Consider the following 20,288-nt stretch of genomic DNA (forward strand, 5'->3'; position numbering starts at 1 on the left):
CTCCAGTTCTGAAAATTGTTTTGCTACCTTTGACAAATATACATTTGAGACGTGGCCATCTTAAGTCCTTGGTGATATCACTATAAGAATGACCTCTTTTTTTTTTTTTTTGCGGTACGCGGGCCTCTCACTGTTGTGGCTTCTCCCGCTGCGGAGCACAGGCTCCGGACGCACCCGCTCAGCGGCCATGGCTCACGGGCCCAGCCGCTCCGCGGCATGTGGGATCCTCCCAGACTGGGGCACGAACCCGTGTCCCCTCCATCGGCAGGCGGACTCTCAACCACTGCGCCACCAGGGAAGCCCAAGAATGGCCTCTTTAATGAGGCTTTTAATGGTAAAGAGAGTAGGGATGGACAGGTGGAAAGAATGAGTAACTTTTATAGCTTTATTTAATGCGTATTAATTTCCTTGCAGAAAACAGGATTTCTACCAATTAAATATTCTAATATGAAGAAAGATATATCTGTACATATATAACCTTGTTCAACAAAGATCTTCTCTTTGGAGATACAAACTCATGAACAGGCCTAAACTGGCTGTACATATGTTCATTTATTATGGGTAGATTTCCCATTTTACAAACAAACCTCTTACTTATGGGAAGAGGTTCAGGGTTTCAGAATGTCTTTAGTACATACTTCCTGATACTGGGGCAGGGGGATGGGGCAGAATTCCCCTGCTATCCATCAGATTACATCCACTTGAAGCCGCAGGGCATTCTGCAGGGGTACTCTTCTACTCCAGAGTTAAATAGATATAAAAACAATGCATATATTCATTGTTGGCAACCATATACGCCCTCTGATCTTATCAAACTATAATTTGCTTACTGTTCCTCAAATAAAACGTTCTAATTCCTATCTCTTTACCAATCCCCTGCAACATCCCCCTTTTTTTCCTCCCAGTTTAATCTGGAATCCTATATAAGCTTCTATCCAAATACTACCATTTCAAGGGCCAGGCAAAGTACCAGCTTGCCACCGATGGACAAAGTCCTCCCTGACTATTCTACCCTACCGTAATCTAGGTTCTGATCCTCTCTAGCCTTTATCAAGCATTTAGATCTAATGCTGCCTAATACCATTAAACTAGCTTTTCATAAGCTTTTGACTTATCTTCCAATTAGACTGTAAGCTCCTTAAAGGCAGATTCCTATATTCTGTTTTCCCTATATTCCATATGCACCTACATAGTAGATGCTCTACATATCTTGGTTTTGAAAAGTAACATGGTCAATCCAAACGTGACCCAATATGCATAGTGTTCTTTACAGATTTTTCTACAACCAATCTATGGTCTTGTATAAACATGGATTTTCTACTACCTGATAATTTTTTTTTTAGTTTTTGGTTATCAGGACTCATCAGCTGACTCTGTGTCCCAGCCACAGGACTGTAGTTGTTCATCCTGTGGGAACTCCACTTCAATGTCATAAACAAAATTTGGATCATCCTTCTTCTTCTGATTTTTCTCAAAAAGTTCATCCATGATGCTCTTCCTTTTGGCAAGTTCCTTGTCATCTAGTTTGTTCAGGTCTTCCTCAGGATCAATGGTGGTTTCCCGCTGAATTTTTTCCATTGTTTCTGCCAAACTCTGCCCCCACAAGTAACCTCGTAAAAAACTGAATAACTTCTCTAGTTGCTTCAGGGATACCTGTTCCAGGTAACCCTTGTGTCGTGGATTATTCTTTAATTGTTCAGCAGCTCTGCTGCAATCTAGGAGGGAGAAACAAAACTATTATACCACACGTAACACCACAGACTATTCAGGTACCACAAGTTACTGAAACCATTACCTGTCATTATAGTCAGTAGCTAACTGGCTTTTGGGAATGAACTATTTTACAGAACTATTTCTTTATATACAGCTTTGAGTGTGATGGGGGAAGGAGGGATATATTTTTTATTTCTGTAACTTAAAATCACTTTGAGGAGATGTTAAATACTTTCAACTGGAGAAAACATCTGAGGAGAAAAAGTAGTATTACAGCTTTAGATATTAGTACTGGTACCAAGAAAATATCAAGATTACAAATAAAAAACACATTTGGAGGGAGAGAAGGGAATTAATATTACTGAATAATGCTATCTCATTTAACCCACACTGCAGATCTCAAAGGGTGGGATTATCAATTTCCTTTTACAGATTAGGAAACTGATGCTCACCAAGATTAAGTAATTTAGCTAAGGTTTCACACCTACCCTGACAGTCATGACTTGAACCTTGGTCAGTCTAACTCTGAAGGCCATGTCATTCCATTACATGAGACTCAAATCGTTCTTATAAACTGACTCAGCGAATATTTAAGATAGGAGGCAAGATAAAACATAAGATACCTGAATACTTCGAAAAGTTTCGGACAGGCATGATGCGCTGGCGACTTTTCCCCTGCATTTCATTCTCATAGATTAAGATAACAGCCGGAGGCTGGAACCTAATTCCACATTTCTTGGCAGTGCACATCATTCTCACATACACTTCACAGTAAATCAGAGGAAATCTGATGAAAATGTGTTAGTCGCATAATGACTTCCTGCTAAAGTGGAAAAAAAATTAAGTGTTGGATAAATCACATTCTCCTCTACTTTTCCTTCCCAGCAGATCTGAATCTACTCCAGTTCTGGAGATGCATAGTCAGCTTAAGCTCAGTATTTCAAGAGCTACCTGGAAAGTTCAGTTTGGCCCCAGGTTATCTTTAGTCTATAGAATCCCTGGTTCATTGAGGGGTGTAGATTTGTTCACACATGAACCTAGAAATGCAGTTCAGTTTGGATCTCTTCGTGTACTGTACTCTTAACCAAAGACTGTATATGAACCTCTGAGTCAGCCCAAGAATCAACTTACAGCATCTTTTTTGTTTATCAATTAAACAAGTATGTACAAGCACCCTCTATGTCAAGGTACTAAGAGTTTTTTAATATTACACATTATGTCCTGAGGGGTTCACTAGACCAGACCTCTCTCCTTTGTACTTCCCCAATCATTCTACTCATTGAGTTTTTTGTAACTACTTACTTTATCACTTTTCTTTTCCTTCTATTCTATATGCTTCATGAGGGCAGGGAACATATCCACTGTTCACCACAATATCCCCAGCACAATACCTGGACTGTAGTAGGTATTCCATTGTTTAATTCAATGTGTTAATAGAAGACACAGCCCCTGTACATCCTCTAAGTGTTCATAGTTTAGAAGTCTGATCAAAAAAGGCATAATCAGCCTCCACATATTTGAGGCAATAAAGCTTACATGGCTTTTATTTCAACTTATTTGTCTCACTACATGACGTTTTTTCAGTTACAAGAAACATTTTATTTATTTATTTATTTATTTTTTAATCTTTATTGGAGTATAACTGTTTTACAATGTATAAGTTTCTGCTGTACCACAAAGTGAATCAGCTATATGTATACATGTATCCCCTTACCCCCTCCCTCTTGCGTCTCCCTCCCACCTTCCCTATCCCACCCCTCTAGGCCGTCACAGTGTCGAGCTGATCTCCCTGTGCTATGCAGCAGCTTCCCACTAGCCATCCATTTTACATTTGGTAGTGTACATAGGTCAGTGCTAATCTCTCACTTCATCCCAGTTTCCCCTTCCCCAGCTTTGTCCTCAAGTCTGTTCTCTATGTCTGCATCTTTATTCCTGCCCTGCCACTAGGTTCATCAGTACCGTTTTTTAAGATTCCATATATGTGTGTTAGCATACAGTATTTGAAACAACCATTTTAAAGGTTAATACTTTCCATTCCCTCTTCCCTTCCCTGCTCTCAATGCCAAAATATACTTAATTATAGGGACTGCTTTAGATGTGACTATGATATTCTCAGAAAGATTTGCAAATGTCAAAGAACCTGGAGGTAAAGCAGCATAGGGATGATACCTTCATAAATTCAGTTCTGTTAGAGAATCACTAGGAACATGGTTACTTAATACATGTTCATTGTAGAAAACTGGGATGGAAGTGGGGAAGGGGGAGGAAGAGACATACAAAATAATCATCCCTGATTCCTTCCAGTCTTTCTAGGCATACTTTTTTGTTTGTGTTTGGATTTTTTTTTTTTGGTTTTTTTTTTTTAGCTATAGTATGTTTTTATATCATACATACTGTTTCCTACCTTTTAAATTTTTACAAAATTTTATTTTATGGAAGTATAGTTGACTTACAATGTTGTGTTAATTTCTGCTATACAGCAAAGTGATTCAGTAATAAATATATTTTTTCATATGCTTTTCCATTATGATTTATCACAGGATATTGAATATAGTTCCCTGTGCTATACAGTAGGACCTTGTTTATCCATTCTCTACATGATAGTTTACATCTGCTGATCCCAAACTCCCAACCCATCCCTCTCCTACGCCCCCTCCCCCGTGGCAATCACAAGTCCGTTCTCTGGGAGTCTGTTTCTGTTTTGTAGATAAGTTCATTTGTGTCATATTTTAGATTCCACATATAAGTGATATCATATGGTATTTGTCTTTCTCTTTCTGACTTACTTCACTTAGTATGATACTCTCTAGGTTCATCATGTAGCTGCAAATGGCATTATTTCATTCTTTTTTAAGTCCTGCCTTTTAAATTTAACAACCTATATAATTTTGCCATTAAATGTCTTTCTAAAATGCAAATTTTTATGACTGCAAATGTTTTGTCCTATGCATATACCATAACCTATATTATTCACCCCTTCCTATTGGATGTGAGAATTTTTACTCTTAGGAAATGGATTATACTGTGTTGGCTAAAAAGTTCGTTTGTTCCATAAGCTGGCTCTAGTAGCGCTTAGTTGTCTTTAACTTCATTTGAAACAGTTTTGTTAGACTGTATTGAGACAGCCGCCATATCAGTGTGCATTACTATTGGTGAATTTTTGTGTAGCCGTTTTAATATAGAAAATAGGGGGAAAAAACAACATTTTCGGCATATTACGCTTTATTATTTCAAGAAAGGTAAAAACACAACTGAAACGCAAAAAAAGATTTGTGCATTGTATGGAGAAGGTGCTATGACTGATCGAACGTGTCAAAACTGGTTTGCCAAGTTTCGTGCTGGAGATTCCTCGCTGGATGATGCTCCACGGTCGGGTACACAAGTTGAAGTTGATAGCCATCAAATCGAGACATTAATTGAGAACAATCAACCATGTGGGAGATAGCCGACATACTCAAAATATCCAAATCAAGCATTGAAAATCATTTGAACCAGCTTGGTTATGTTCATCGCTTTGATGTTTGGGTTCCACGTAAGTCAAGCAAAAAAAACCTTTGAACCGTATTTCCGAATGCAATTCTCTACTTAAACGTAATGAAAACGTTCCGTTTTTAAAACAAATTGTGACGGGCGATGAAAAGTGGATACTGTACAATAACGTGGAACAGAAGAGATGGTGGGGCAAGTGAAATGAACCACCACCAATCACACCAAAGGCTGGTCTTCATCCAAAGAAGGTGATGTTGTGTATATGGTGGGATTGGAAGGGAATCCTCTATTATGAGCTCCTTCCGCAAAACCAAACGATTAATTCCAACAAGTACTGCTCCCAATTAGACCAACTCAAAGCAGCACTCGACAAAAAGCATCCGGAATTAGTCAACAGAAAACGCATAATCTTCCATCAGGATAACACAAGACTGCATGTTTCTTTGATGACCAGGCAAAAACTGTTACAGCTTGGCTGGGAAGTTCTGATTCATCCAACATATTCACTAGACATTGCACCTTCGGATTTCCATTTATTTCGGTCTTTACAAAATTCTCTTAATGGAAAAAATTTCAAGTCTCTGGAAGACTGTAAAAGGCACCTAGAACAGTTCTTTGCTCAAAAGGATAAAAGGTTTTGGGAAGATGGAATTATTGAGTTGCCTGAAAAATGGCAGAAAGTAGTGGAACAAAATGGTGAATACGTTGTTCAATAAAGTTCTTGGTAAAAAGGAAAAATGAAAAATGTGGGATTTCCCTTGTGGTCCAGTGGGTAAGACTCTGCGCTCCTGATGCAGGAGGCCTGGGTTTGTTCCCTGGTTGGGGAACTAGATCCTGCATGTGTGCCGTAACTAGGAGTCTGCATGCAGTAACTAAGAGTGCCCACCTGCCTCAATGAAGACCTGGTGCAGCCGAAATAAATAAATAAATAAATATTTTTTGGAAAAATGTGTCTTTTACTTTTACTTAAAAACCAAGGGAACCTTTTGGCCAACCCCATATATAAAGAACTGTGTTATCAAATTATTGTGCTCTGCCTCTGATCTGATGCCATGATCCCACTCCACCTCTTTCTTCTTTACTACTCCCAGTTCACCTCACTAAAACTTGTTGTTAGTAAACTTTCTAGAAGATCCTACTGAGCACAATACAAATTCCATACACTCAAGCAAATGGCTGTATTAATAAATGATATATGCAAGTGATGCTCAATAATGTAGTTTTATGACTACACTCTTTTCTTTCTTTTTAAAGCTAAACTTTTATTTTTATTAAAGTAATGTTTGTATTCTGTTTAAAATATAACATAATTCTATGAGGCGTATAACAAAAAACTGTTGTCCTCTCCCCTTCCCCTCTCCATAGGTAACGAGTTTCAATTCTTTTAAATGTTTCTTCCAAAATTTATCTTCATATTTCTTAACAGCATGCTTATACTGCTATCTTCAGTTTTAGGTAGTATCTTCTGACATCTTTCCTCTTTAAGACATCCATCCTAGAGCCCTCCGTTCTGTTCCAATCTGCACTGGATACTCTCCAGCTCTGCTTACATATTCAATTCATGAAGATAGACGACACATTTACCCAGTACTTCTTTCTAGACATTAATACTTTTCTCCTCAAGGATCAGTGACCTGCATAATCTTGCCAAGCATCCCCACAGCACCTAAAGTGTACGGATTTTGCCATCAGGTAGACGATCCTCTCCCTATCCATGCCCCCACTAGTGCAAGACTGACTTTCTTACCCATAGCTAAGTACAGAAAATGCATCTTCTGCAGGTCAACGTCTAAAATCTCCGTGAGGGGGTGTTTCCACTAACCGTAGTGCACCTAGGAGCACTCGACTTTGAGGCCAGGCGCAGCCTGGCGCTGCAGAAAGAGGCGACAGCCACAGCTCCGCACCGTGGGGTGAATTCCCCGGCAGGAGGCCCGCATCTGCAAATACCTGGAAGTGGAGGTGGACGCCGGGAGCTGGGCTAGGCTGCTCCCAGGACACCGCGCGGAGCTCAGAGTCATGCTGGGGTCCCGCGGAGCGGCCCCTAGAGCAACTGCCCTGGCACACGTCACGGCGCTTCCGCCGCTCCTCGCTCCGCCCCCGACCGGGAGTGCGAGGGGCGGGCCGACGAGGGGGCGGTACCGCGGCCTTCATGACGCCGGAACTTTCGGGGGCCGGGGATGCGGGGAGCAGGGTAACGGCTGGACCGCTGGCGTGCGCGCATTGAGTCTTCCGTCCCGGTCTCTAACTCCGTGACAGCGTGCTCTAGGAGCGGTGTGAGGCGTGTGCAGGTTCCTCCGACCGCATTTTGTCCCCGCGCGCTCTTCTGGGGCGCGCGTTCTCCGGCGTCCTGGCTCCCCCGGCCGTGGCCGTCCGGGCGGTGGCCTGGCTACTCCTCTGGGAGGCGGCTGGACTCACCTGCTCGCCAGCCATAGCCTTCAACACCACCCCCACCGACGCTGGTAAGGGGAAGGGCGGGGCTTCAGGGGTGAGGGCGGGGTTTAGGGCCGAGAGGGTGGGGAGCACTCCAGGCTCCCTAGTACTCTCCCTTCCGCGCTTTACAAACGTACTTCTCGCGACCCTAGAACTGTACGGTGAGCTGCAGGAGGTTAAAAACAAAGGCCGCAAGCTTCCTGCTACTCCCCCCGCCCCGCCCCCCGTCTTCATTGCTTTGTGGCTGCTCCTGGTTCTCTGGAGAGTCGGGCTTTGTCTTTCTGAGGAGGGACTGGCCGCACTATTACTAAAATATTGTAAAGTACAGACGTGAAGCGTCTTGGGATGCTCTTGGAATGCGTGAAGCTTCTGACCACTGCGGGGCCAGCAAAGCCTAAGTGCCCTATGAGGTGTGAGAACCCCAATCTAGAATACATAGTGTGTTGTCCTCGGGGGACGTGGAAAGGGGAGGAAGACTAGTTTCGTTTTACAAACATTTTTTTTTTTTTTTTTTTTTTTTTTTTTGCGTTACGCGGGCTTCTCACTGCTGTGGCCTCTCCCATTGCGGAGCACAGGCTCCTGGATGCGCAGGCTCAGCGGCCATGGCGCACGGACCCAGCCGCTCCGCGGCATGTGGGATCCTCCCAGACCGGGGCACGAACCCGCATCCCCTGCATCGGCAGGCGGACTCTCAACCACTGCGCCACCAGGGAAGCCCTACAAACATTTTTGATAATGGACTAGATTGGGCTAGAGTTTCTTTATGACTCAGGGCTGGGCAAGCGAGTTGATTCACTTCTTTGGGCCCGAGTCCGTGGGCAGAAGTGCTGCGCTAGGCGCTGTGGATCCAGCCCTCGTGGAGCTTGCATTGCAGTAGGGGGAGATGTATACAGTGCAGTAGTAATTACAATAAAGTGACAACGTTTGATAGGGAAAGGAAAGTCAGTACAAATCAGGTGAGTTTCTCTGTCTTTAAAACGAGAATATTAGACTAGTATCTGTCAGTCAGTGCAGTTCTGCTTTTGTGTTTACATATTAAGTTCCCAAATTTATTTGAAGAAAGGATTACTAGGCCAAAAAGAATTTTTAAACAACTGGACTTATATCTGAAGACTCTTCCAGCACTGGCATTTTGTGATTAAAAAGGGGTCAATTTCCAGAGCCAGTTCAGGCCGCAATAACCAAGTAAGTTAATATTTAAGAGGAAAAATCTTGAAGGTGCATTCAGATGCAACAAATGCACTTTGAAAATGGTACCTTTGGGGACTTCCCTGGTGGTCCGGTGGTTAAGAATCCACCTTCCAATGCAGGGGACTTGGGTTGGATCCCTGGTTAGGGAACTAAGATCCCACATGCCCCGGGGCAACTAATCCCCCGTGCTGCAACTACTGAGCCCGCGCACCGCAACTAGAGAGAAGCCCACACGACACGAGGCGAGTTCCTGCATGCTGCAACGAAGGTCCCGTGTGCCACAACTAAGACCCGATGCAGCTAAATAAATATTATTAAAAAAAGAAAGAAAATGGTACCTTTGCCTTAAAAATCATAAATAATCTAATACTTGCAATACTGTTTGTAAATCAGCTTTTCTACTATCCCAAGATGAATGAAATTTACTAGTCTCTACTGTATATCCTGATAGACTTTAAGCCTATTAATCTGACCTTTTTTCTAATTAATTTACAGGCAGATATAAACCCTTACCCCCACCTCTATTAAAATTAAACATTGAAGAAATATCTGGATTTATGCAAGAGATATTCTGTAAGTTGCTTGGGAAAAGATGATATGTGCTTCTCCAAAGCAATTAAGGATTTCTTTAAATAGCTAGGAGAGTGGAAATGCCTTAGGCTTTAAAAGTTGGGCAGATCTTGCTTCTAATCAGTTACTTACCTAGTTGTGTGGCCTAGACAGTAACTGTTTATAAGTCAGAGTTTCCTCCTGTGTACAAATGGCAATAATTTTGCCTGCCTGTTTAGCTAGACTGTGAAAGTTAAAATACGTGTGAAAGCCCCAAGTAGAGAATCTGTCATATAGGTATTATTTAATAAATGTTGTCTTTCATACTTTTTTCCTTCCTTCCCTAGTATATTCCAAATGTTTCCATCTCCCTGTCATGTTTTTTTTGGGGGGGGGAAATCTTCTCAGGAATACATCTAATGGACTTAGCAACATACAGTAGTGTATGGTTTTTCTGTATGTTTGTTTTAATATTCTTCCCACACACTTCCAGCTTTTGAAAATGGAGTAAAATTCCATAGCAAAGTGCCTGGGCAGAGTTGGTGGTCATTAGTAGCTGAATTTTTAACTTTATGAGACTGACACTGAGTAACAGTTTTAATGTCTGAATTCTGCATGGAGTCAGTGTAGTGAGATTTCTGGTTATTCTAAGTTTATGAAGGAACCCTTTGAACCTTTCAAAAGCCTCCAGTTTTTGTTGTTTCTTTAAACTCTTTCAACGTCTCCACAAGGCATGGTGTACCATCCTCTCGGTTTTTTCTATGTGTGGATGGTAGAATATAGAAGTTGCCAGTTTGTATCTGATACTCAGTTTCAGTGAGCTAGGATTAAAATTGAGGTTTCCTGACTCTTTGGCCATTCTGTTGTTTTTGGTGTCCTGGGATCACCTGAATAAATTAATATAAATAGCAAACACTTATATAGAGTGCTTGCTATATGGCTGACCCTGTTCTAAGTGCTTCTACATATATTAAATTCTCATGACAACTAGTAGAGAGAGAAACTATCTTGCCCAAAGTCACACAGCTGTTAATAGACAGACTGGGGTTTGAAACTAGCCAATCTAACTCCAAAGTCAAGACTTTTAACCCCTATGCTATACTAGAAATAGATTTATGTGTAGCTCAAATTGCTTAAGTTTTAAAAGTTTTTGTTTTTAGGTTGGTTAGATTTTCCAGGCAATTAAAGCCTATTCAAACTATTATTTTCTGATTATTTAAATATTCTTTCATTGAGTGCTTATTTTGTTTAAAAAAATCTTTTCATGCTTATAGGCATAAGGGCCACTTGTTCTGAAATTGTTTTGAGGCAAGAAGTTTTGAAAGATGGTTTCCACAGGTAAGTTGCCCATTGACTTATACTTACATCAAAATACTGTTTCAATGTAATTTAAAGCAAAAAATCAATCGTTGAAAAATGGATAAACTGAAAAAAAATTACTTGCCTTCTTAAAGTTATAAGTGACAGATATGTGGTTCATAGTTTGAAATAATGATTAAAATAACAGTGGAGAAGAGAAGGAGAAAACAAACATTTATTATTCACTACACATATCTATTATATATTTATATAGCCAGAAGCTATATATACAGTATTCCATTTAATCTTCACAATGGTTGTAAGATAGATGATACCTTTCTTGTATTTCAGATGAGGGACTAGGGCTCAGGGAATTTAAATAATCGTGTAGAGGTTAGGGTGTTAGAGCTCTGATTCAGATTTATGACTATCATACTCCAAAGCCATACTCTCAAGTACTAAGATATTATACCACCCTAAATCACTATTTCTAATTTACAAGACTTGGTTCCAAAGACCAAACTATTTCCAAAAAAGAAACTATCCTCAAAAATGAATATTTGCCAGTATTAAACATATTTAAAAGATTGGTAAAATGTTGTGGAAACTGTTCCATAAGAAATTTCCAAACTTTAAAACTTCTCAAGGTGTCACTTTGAAATTATTATCAGATATTTGACTTATAAATTCTGATACATATATTTTTTAAATCCCTTCATTTTATAAGTCACCTTAAACTAAAAGAACTCACTCTTCAATGTTCACTCTACAAGTGAATGGCTAGGAGGTGTAGTAGGAAGAACTTGGTTTTTCTGTTTGTTTGTTTTTAATTCAGATAAATTTGGGCTCAAAATGTAGCTCTGTTATTTAGTATCTGTGTGGCCTTAGTCAAGTTACTTAAGTCATTGCTACCTTACTGATAAAGGTGGATAATGATAGTATTTCCTTATTAGGGTTGTGATGATTAGATCGGAGAATATATGGAAAGCTCCTTAATGTAGTGCTTGTCACATAGCACATACCCAGGAAATGTTAGCTATTATTATTATTATTCTTATTTAATTTTATTATTTTTTTTGAGGTACGCGGGCCTCTCACTGCTGTGGCCTCTCCCATTGCGGAGCACAGGCTCCAGACGCGCAGGCTCAGCAGCCATGGCTCACGGGCCCAGCCGCTCCACGGCATGTGGGATCTTCCCGGACTGGGGCACGAACCCATGTCCCCTGCATCGGCAGGCGGACTGTCAACCACTGCGCCACCAGGGAAGCCCAGCTATTATTATTAATAATGAGATAGGTGATCAATCTGGGCAGTACCGTTTCAAAGAGGAGGTGTGACCATAAAGTATAAAACTGATTTTGGGAGGGAATTCACTTCTGAAAGGAGTTTTTGACAGAGTTCCAGACACATTTTAAGCAATATCAGGGTAATTATGCCAATTATATAGCTTCTCTCTTTAACATAATTGGAATGTATTTTCAAGAGGAATGGGAGATAACTGATTCCAATAAGGAAGAAAGAAGTAACTGAAGAGACTATCGTGACAACAAAAGTAGCTGTCCAGTTCTAAGTACTGAGGATAAAAAGCAGGATATAAAACCAACAGTGAAGAGTGACAGAACCCATAAGAATAACTTCAGAAACTAGAAATCTTAGAGTTATTTGAGACCTTCAGAAAATGCCAACAATCATTTTTTAAAAAGGCTTTTTTAGTTATGTTTAGAGCAGGTATAGTCTTGAGAGGGTAGATGAAGAAATATTAACATATCATAGAAAGTAGAATTTGTTAGCCCCTCTTATTTCTGTCTTCTTGGTCAAGAAGAATTAATCCCACTCTGGAAAGGACCAAGTGGTTATTGGTAGTAGGAAACTGAAGTGCAGAAAATGTAAGGGAATTAATTACACAAAAGGGCCTTAACGAATATAAATGAGTTTAGAGTCTCCCCTCTCTGATGAATTATATCTCATTGCAGTAAGAGAACTTGCTTAAACCATTGCTGAACTTCTGTTTATAATCTTTAGATGATCTGGAAGTTAGTTAATTATTGTAGATTCTGGGCAAAATTCTAGGCCAGATTACTAAAACGATGGCTTGTGAACACAGAATAGAAACTGTTGGTTTCTGGGGACTAGCATGAATAAGCTTTATTACAAGCTTATTTCTTTTATAGAGTTACTGGATAGGTGGATCAGAGGAATGCTCTAGCTATAGTATATCTGATTTTCTGCAAGTCTTTTGATGAAATTTACGTGTTATATTTGAGAACAAGATAAAGAATGTGAACTGGAAGGTAACACAGGTGAATAACTTCAGAAAGATTAACAAATACATCTGACATGTTTTGGTTAATTGGTTGAATTCATCTTGGAGGGAGGTCCTGAAGAGTCTCTGTCTTTTTAAATATATGTGTTTTTTCTGATAAGATATTACATGTTCACAAATACATATATAGTATCTAGAAGAAAAGAGATAATAGATAATAGTCTACTTTGGAATATATTTAGAAGAATTAAAGCAAAATATATATATAGATAGCTGCTCTGGATATTTTATAGAGGCAGAATGAAATAGTGGCTAACAATTTGGGCTCTAGACTATAACTATTGGAGTTTGAATCTTAGCTCTTGGCTGAGTTACTTAGTCTCTCTGTGCTTTGCTTTCCTTTCCCTCTTTCTTTTCTTGAAAGAGGGAAAATATTTTTGTTTACTCACATGTATATACACAACTTTTGGATTTAATTGATTTTTATATTCTGTGATTAGCTTTTACATCACTAGAAATGATATTTTGGGGCAAAAATAGAATATAACAATACCACAGAAACTATTCAGAATTCTTTCAGTGAATGCAAATTATTAGGAAAATAAACTGCTATATGTAAAATTACCTCAGACTACTTTAAAGAATAAAAGCAAAAAATATCTATAGAGATAGCTGCTCTTAATATTTAATTCTTGGAATTTCTGCTGTGTTCCTAGAGTGATGAGTTCATATAAATTTATTGATTATCTGGGAACCAGAAACTAATATCATATGGAAAGGCTGAAAACGTTTCCCCATACTTTTTAAGTTGGAGATGACAATTTTTCTATGAAGAGAGTAACATGAGTATTTTACCCTAGTGCTTTGTTTTCTTACAGGTAAAATAGGAATTATAATAGTACTATTTCATAGTGGGTTTTTTAAAATTAATTTATTTTTGACTGCATTGGGTCTTCGTTGCTGCATGCAGGTTAATTTCTTTAGTTGTGGGGAGCAGGGGCTACTCGTCTTTGCGGTGCGCCGGCTTCTCATTGCAGTGGCTTCTCTTGTTGCGAAGCACAGGCCCTAGGCGCGTGGGCTTCAGTAGTTGTGGCACATGGGCTCAGTAGTTGTGGCTCGAGGGCTGTAGAGTTCAGGCTTGGTAGTTGTGGCACACGGGCTTAGTTGCTCTGCGGCATGTGGGATCTTCCCCCACCAGGGATTGAACCCGTGTCCTCTGCATTGGCAGGTGGATTCTTAACCACTGCACCACCAGGAAAGCCCCCATAGTGTTTTTTTTTAAATAAACTTCATTGAGTTTGACAACTATATACACCCATGTAACCATGTAACCAGTCAAAATATAGAACATTTTCATCATCTCCAAAAATACTCATGTGCTACTTGCAGTTATTCTCCCTCACCCATACCCACACTCAGCCAATCACTGATCTACTTCTGTTACTAGATAGATTTTCTGGAATTTTATATAAATGAAATCATACAGTATGTACTTTTTGATATCTGGCTTCTTTCACTCAGCATTATGTCAATGAGATTTAACGATGTTCTGCATGGTAGTAATTGGTTCTTTTTGTTGCAGAATACTGAAATTTGTTTATTCATTCACGTATCTATGGCATTGGAGTTGTTCCTAGTTTTGGGCTATGATAAATAAAGCTATAATGAGCAGTTGTGTACAAGTCTTGGCATGGACAGGTTTTCATTAATTTTGGGTAAATATCAATAAACAGAATTGCTGGATATATGATAGATAAATGTTGAACTTTTTAAGAAACTGCCAAACTGTTTTCCAAAGTGGTTATTGCTGTTTTACATTCTCATCAGTAATGTATGAGAGTTCTGTTTCATACATTATGAAACAGAACTTGCCAGCCACGTCCTTGCCAGCACTTGATATGGTCAGTCTTTTTAATTTTAGACTTTCTGGTGGATGTGTAGTGGTATCTCATTGTAATTTTAATTTGTATTTCCCTGATGAGTAATGATATTGAGCATCTTTTTGTGTGCTTATTGTCCACTAGTATATCTTCCTTTGTGAAGTGTCTTAGTCTTTTTTTTTTAATTGAAGTATAGCTGATTTGCAGTGTTTTGTTAATTTCTGCTGTACAGGAAAGTGATTCAGTTATACATACGTATATATTCTTTTTTATGTTCTTTTCCATTATGTTTATCTGAGGATATTGAATATAGTTCCCTGTGCTATACAGTAGGACCTTGTTGTTTATCTATTCTATATGTAATAGTTTGCATCTGCTAACTCCAAACTCCCAGTCCATCCCTTCCCCTTGGCAACCACAAGTCTGTTCTCTATGTCTGTGAGTCTGTTTCTGTTTTGTAGGTAGGTTCATTTATGTCATATTTTAGATTCCACATATAAGTGATATCATATTGTATTTGTCTTTCTGACTTGTGAAGTGTCTTAGTCTTTTGTCCATTTTTAAACTGGGTTGTTTGTTATTTTATTATCGAGTTTTAAGAATTCTAAAGGAAGCCCCAAGAATTCTAATTTTGATGGAGTATAGTTTATCAAATTTTTTCTTTTGTGGTTCATGGTTTTTGTGTCCTGTGTAAGAAATCCTTGTCTATTCCAAGATCATGGAAATTTTCTTTTAGAAGTGTTATATGGAGTATGATCCATTTTGAATTAATTTTTTTATATACTGTTAGGTAGGGGTTGAGGTTAATTTTCCATATGGATATCCAGTTGATCCAGCATCATTTGATGAAAGGACTATTCTTTCCTCATCAAATTACCTTGACACATTTCTTGAAAATTAATTACCTTATATGTGAGGATCTATTTGTGTACTGTATTCAGACTATGGCCCATAGGCCAAATCCTGCTCATTTTGTACCACCCTTGAGCTAAAAATGATTTTTACACTTTTAAAGGTTGTTAAAAAAAAAGGCAAAGAAAAATATTCAACAGAAGCCTTATATGACTCACAAAGCCTAAATAATTTTACTCTTAGGACCTTTACAGAAAATGTTTGCCAACCCCTGATCTGTATGTCCCGTAATGTACTATTTTGATAATAAGTGTAGCTTGATGCTACATCTTCAAATCAGGAAGTCTGAGTCCTTTACCTTTTTTTTTGAAAGTTGTTTTGGTTATTCTAGACCCTTTGCATTTTCATATAACTTTTGAAATCAACTTGTAGATTTCTTCAAAAAAGCTTCAAAAAATTTTGGTTGGGATTCTGTTGAAACTCTAGATCAATTTGTACAGAACTGATATGTTAATATTAATGAATGTTCCAATGCATGAATATAGTATTTCCATTTATTTAGCATTTATCAGTTTATCTTTTTTTTTAAATAAATTTATTTATTTATGGCTGCGTTGGGTTTTCGTTGCTGTGCACGGGCTTCTCATTGCAGTGGCTTCTGTTGTTGCAGAGCACGGGCTCTAGGTGCGCGGGCTTCAGTAGCTGTGGCTTGAAGCCTCTAGGGCACAGGCTCAGTAGTTGTGGCGCACCGGCCCAGCTGCTCCGCGGCATGTGGGATCATCCTGGACCAGGGCTCGAACCTGTGTCTCCTGCATTGGCAGGCAGATTCTTAACCACTGCGCCACCAGGGAAGCCCTATCAGTTTAATCTTAACAATATTATAACTTTCAGAGTATAGGTCTTGCATGTATTTTGTTCAATTAACCCCTAAGCATTATCTTTTGAAATATTACTGGATTGGATTGGATTTGATTTTTAATTCTTTGTTAAGGATTTTCATTTCATGTTCTTGAGGGATATTGGTCTTTTCTTTTGATGTGATGCCTTATTCTGGTTTTGGTGTCAGGGCAATGCCAGCCTTGTAGAATAAATTGGGAAATATTTCCTTCTCTATTTTCTGATTGTGTAGCATTGGCATTATTTCTTCCTTAAATGTTTAATAGAATTCAACAATAAAACCATCTAGGCCTGGGGCTTCCCTGGTGGTCCAGCGGTTAAGATCCATGCTTGCAATGCAGGGGGCCTGGGTTTGATCCCTGGTCTGGGAACTAGATCTCACATGCCACGACAAAGATCCTGCACGAGGCAGCGAAGATCCCACAGGCTGTGACTAAGACCCGGTGCAGCCAAATAAATAAATATTTTTTTAAAAAACAAAAAACCAAACATCTAGGCCTGAGGTTTTCTATGTGGGAAGGCTTTAAATTTTTTTATTAAAAATTGAAGATATGGAGCTATTCAGATATTTTATTTATCAGTTTTAGTGATTTTTTTCTTTCCAGGAATTTGTCTATTTTATTTAAGTTGTTTAATTTATTGGAATAAAATTATTCAAATATTCCCTTATTGTCCTCTTAGTATGTAGAGGTTGTGTAGTAATGTTCCCTCTTTCATTCTGGTAATTTGTGCTTTTTTCTTTCTTTCATGATCAGTCTAGAGATTTACCAATGTTATGATCTCTGCAAAGGAAATATTTCATTGATTTTTCTCTATTATTTGTCTACTTTCTCTTTCATTAATGTCTACGTTTTATTATCTCCTTCCTTTTTACTTTAAGTTTAATTTCCTTTTCCTTTTTAGTTGTTTAATATGGCAGTTTAGGTTATTGATTTTTAGACCTTTCCCCCCCTAATATAAGTATTTTGCATTTAAAAGTATAAATTTCTATGCATGGATAAAGAAGATGTGGTATATATATACAATGGAATACTACTCAGCTGTAAAAAAGAACAAAATTTTGCCATTTTCAGCAAAATGGATGGACTTAGAGGGCATTATGCTAAGTGAAATAAGTCAGACAGAGAAAGACAAATACGGTATGATATCACTTATATGTGGAATCTAAAAATACAACAGTATGATATCACTTATATGTGGAATCTAAAAATACAACAAACTAGTGAATGTAACAAAAAATAAGCAAACTCACACATATAGAGAACAAACTAGTGGTTACCAGTGGGGATGGGCAACATGCGGGTAGGGGAGTAAGAGGTACAAACAATTAGGTATAAAATAAGCTACAGAGGTATATTGTACAACATGGGGAATATAGCCAGTATTTTATAGTAACTATAAATGGAGTATAACCTTTAAAAATTATGAATCACTCTATTATATACATGTAACCTACGTAATATTGAATAGCAACTATACTTCAATAAAAAATGAATAAACAAAAAAGTATAAATTTCCTTCTAAGCAGAGGTTTAGTTATATACTACAAATTTTCTTTAATTTTATTATTTCTTTATGATTTTTTTAATTGGAGTATGGTTGCTTTACAATATTGTGTTAGTTTATACCATACAGCAAAGTGAATCAGCTATACATATACATATATCCCCTCTTTTTTTGGATTTCCTTCTCATTTAGGTCACCACAGAGTATTGAGTAGAGTTCTCTGTGCTATACAGTAGATTCTCATTAGTTATCTATTTTATACATAGTATCAATAGTGTATATCTGTCAACCCCAATATGTCAATCTCCCAATTCATCCCCCCTTCCTTTCCCCCTTGGTATCCATAGGTATGTCTACTACATCTGTTTCTGTATTTCTGCTATCCTACAAATTTTGACATATTTGTTTTCATTTTTTTTTTTAAAGCATAAGTTGACTATGTGTGTGTGGGTCTATTTCTGGGCTCTCTATTCTGTTCCATTGATCTATTTTCTATTCTTTCACTGGTACCACACTGTTTGGATCACTGCAGCTTTTTTAATTTTATTTTTTGGCTGTGCTGCATGGCATGCGGGATCTTAGTTCCCCAACCAGGGATGGAACCCATGCCCCTGCAGTGGAAGTGTGGAGCCCTAACCACTGGACCACCAGGGAATTCCCCTATTTTCATTTAGTTCAATATATTTTCTAATTTCCTTTTTTATTTCATCTTTGGTGTCAGTCCTTTAGACACAATTGTTTGATTTTAAGGTTTTAGGGGATTTTCCAGAAATCTTTTATTGATTTTTTTTCTTTTTATAATAACCATTTTATTTCAACCTGAGCACCTTAGTATAAAACTAAACACTGGTGAACTGTTTTCCTTACTAATTCTGAATTACTGTAAATGTACAAGTTGTGCTAACAGTTCAACACTTGAATAGATTAAATCATCTCTGACACATGGTCGATCTCATACCTAAAACAATTAATGCAATGTACCAAACCTATCAAAATAAAATGAATTGGGAAAACAAGGCTGCATTATCGTTACTAACATATCAGAATATTTAATGTTATAAATTACAGGTATGTTGTTTATTATGGTGCTAGCCATGTAGGAACAACTGAAGCCCCTTTCTTTCAAACGGGGAGAGAAGAAAAAAGTTATTTTAGTAACTATTCATTTGCATACTTTTAAAAAACATCTTTATTAGAGTATAATTGCTTTACAATGGTGTGTCAGTTTCTGCTTTATAACAAAGTGAATCAGTTATACATATACATATGTCCCCATATCTCTGCCCTCTTGTGTCTCCCTCCCTCCCACCCTCCCTATCCCACCCCTCTAGGTGTTCACAAAGCACCGAGCTGATCTCCCTGTGCTATGCGGCTGCTTCCCAGTAGCTATCTATTTTACGTTTGGTAGTGTATATATGTCCATGCCACTCTCTCACTTTGTCCCAGCTTACCCTTCCCCCTCCCCGTATCCTCAAGTCCATTCTCTAGCAGGTCTGCATCTTTATTCCTGTCTTGCCCCTAGGTTCTTCTGACCATTTTATTTTTTATTTTTTATTTTTTTAGATTCCATATATATGTGTTATTTGTTTTTCTCTTTCTGACTTACTTCACTCTGTATGACAGTCTCTAGGTACACCCCCCTCACTACAAATAACTCAGTTTCATTCTTTTTTATGGCTGAGTAATATTCCATTGTATATATGTGCCACATCTTCTTTATCCATTCATCTGTTGATGGACACTTAGGTTGCTTCCATGTCCTGGCTATTGTAAATAGAGCATTTGCATACTTTTAAGCAACTCTTAAATATTACAGAAAAGTAATGAACATACATGTGGAAACTACCATGCATTACCCTACTTACAGCACAGCTGAAGACTAACTTTAAAATAAGTTTGGGGACTTCCCTGGTGGTCCAGTGGTAAAGAATCTGCCTTACAATGCAGGGGACATGGGTTCGATCCTTGGTCAGGGACCTAAGATCCCACATGCCACGGGGCAACTAAGCCCACATGCCACAACTACTGAGCTCGTGCCCTGGAGCCTGCATGCCACAACTAGAGAAGAGAAAACCCACACGCCACAACTAGAGAGAAGCTCACGTGCCCTGGAGCCTCCACGCCACAACAAGAGGAGAGAAAACCCACACGCCACAACTAGAGAGAAGCCCATGGGCTGAACAAAGAGCCTGTGCACCACAACCAAGACCCAGTGCAGC

The 20,288-nt window shown here is 38.6% G+C and overlaps 2 protein-coding genes across 2 annotated transcripts in view; one reads left to right on the forward strand and one right to left on the reverse strand.

Moving 5' to 3' along the window:
* Window positions 1-1,353: 1,353 nt before the first annotated feature.
* Window positions 1,354-2,466, reverse strand: CEP19 (centrosomal protein 19; the record flags this gene model as incomplete). Its single annotated transcript, XM_079704437.1, has 2 exons — window positions 1,354-1,715; window positions 2,337-2,466. 2 exons carry the CDS (start codon window positions 2,464-2,466, stop codon window positions 1,354-1,356), a joined length of 492 nt encoding a protein of 163 aa, XP_079560563.1.
* Window positions 2,467-7,351: 4,885 nt separating this feature from the next.
* The window catches only part of PIGX (phosphatidylinositol glycan anchor biosynthesis class X), a gene marked incomplete at both ends in the record, with an annotated part of 31,280 nt that continues 18,343 nt past the window's right edge, over window positions 7,352-20,288 (forward strand). The window contains 4 exons of the mRNA XM_079705207.1: window positions 7,352-7,393; window positions 7,469-7,949; window positions 9,319-9,396; window positions 10,647-10,710. Coding sequence (XP_079561333.1) covers window positions 7,352-7,393; window positions 7,469-7,949; window positions 9,319-9,396; window positions 10,647-10,710 — 665 coding nt within the window. The remainder of the gene's footprint in view (window positions 7,394-7,468; window positions 7,950-9,318; window positions 9,397-10,646; window positions 10,711-20,288) is intronic.

This window comes from Hyperoodon ampullatus, assembly GCF_949752795.1.
Source record: "Hyperoodon ampullatus genome assembly, chromosome: 5".
Lineage (NCBI taxonomy): Eukaryota > Metazoa > Chordata > Mammalia > Artiodactyla > Ziphiidae > Hyperoodon > Hyperoodon ampullatus.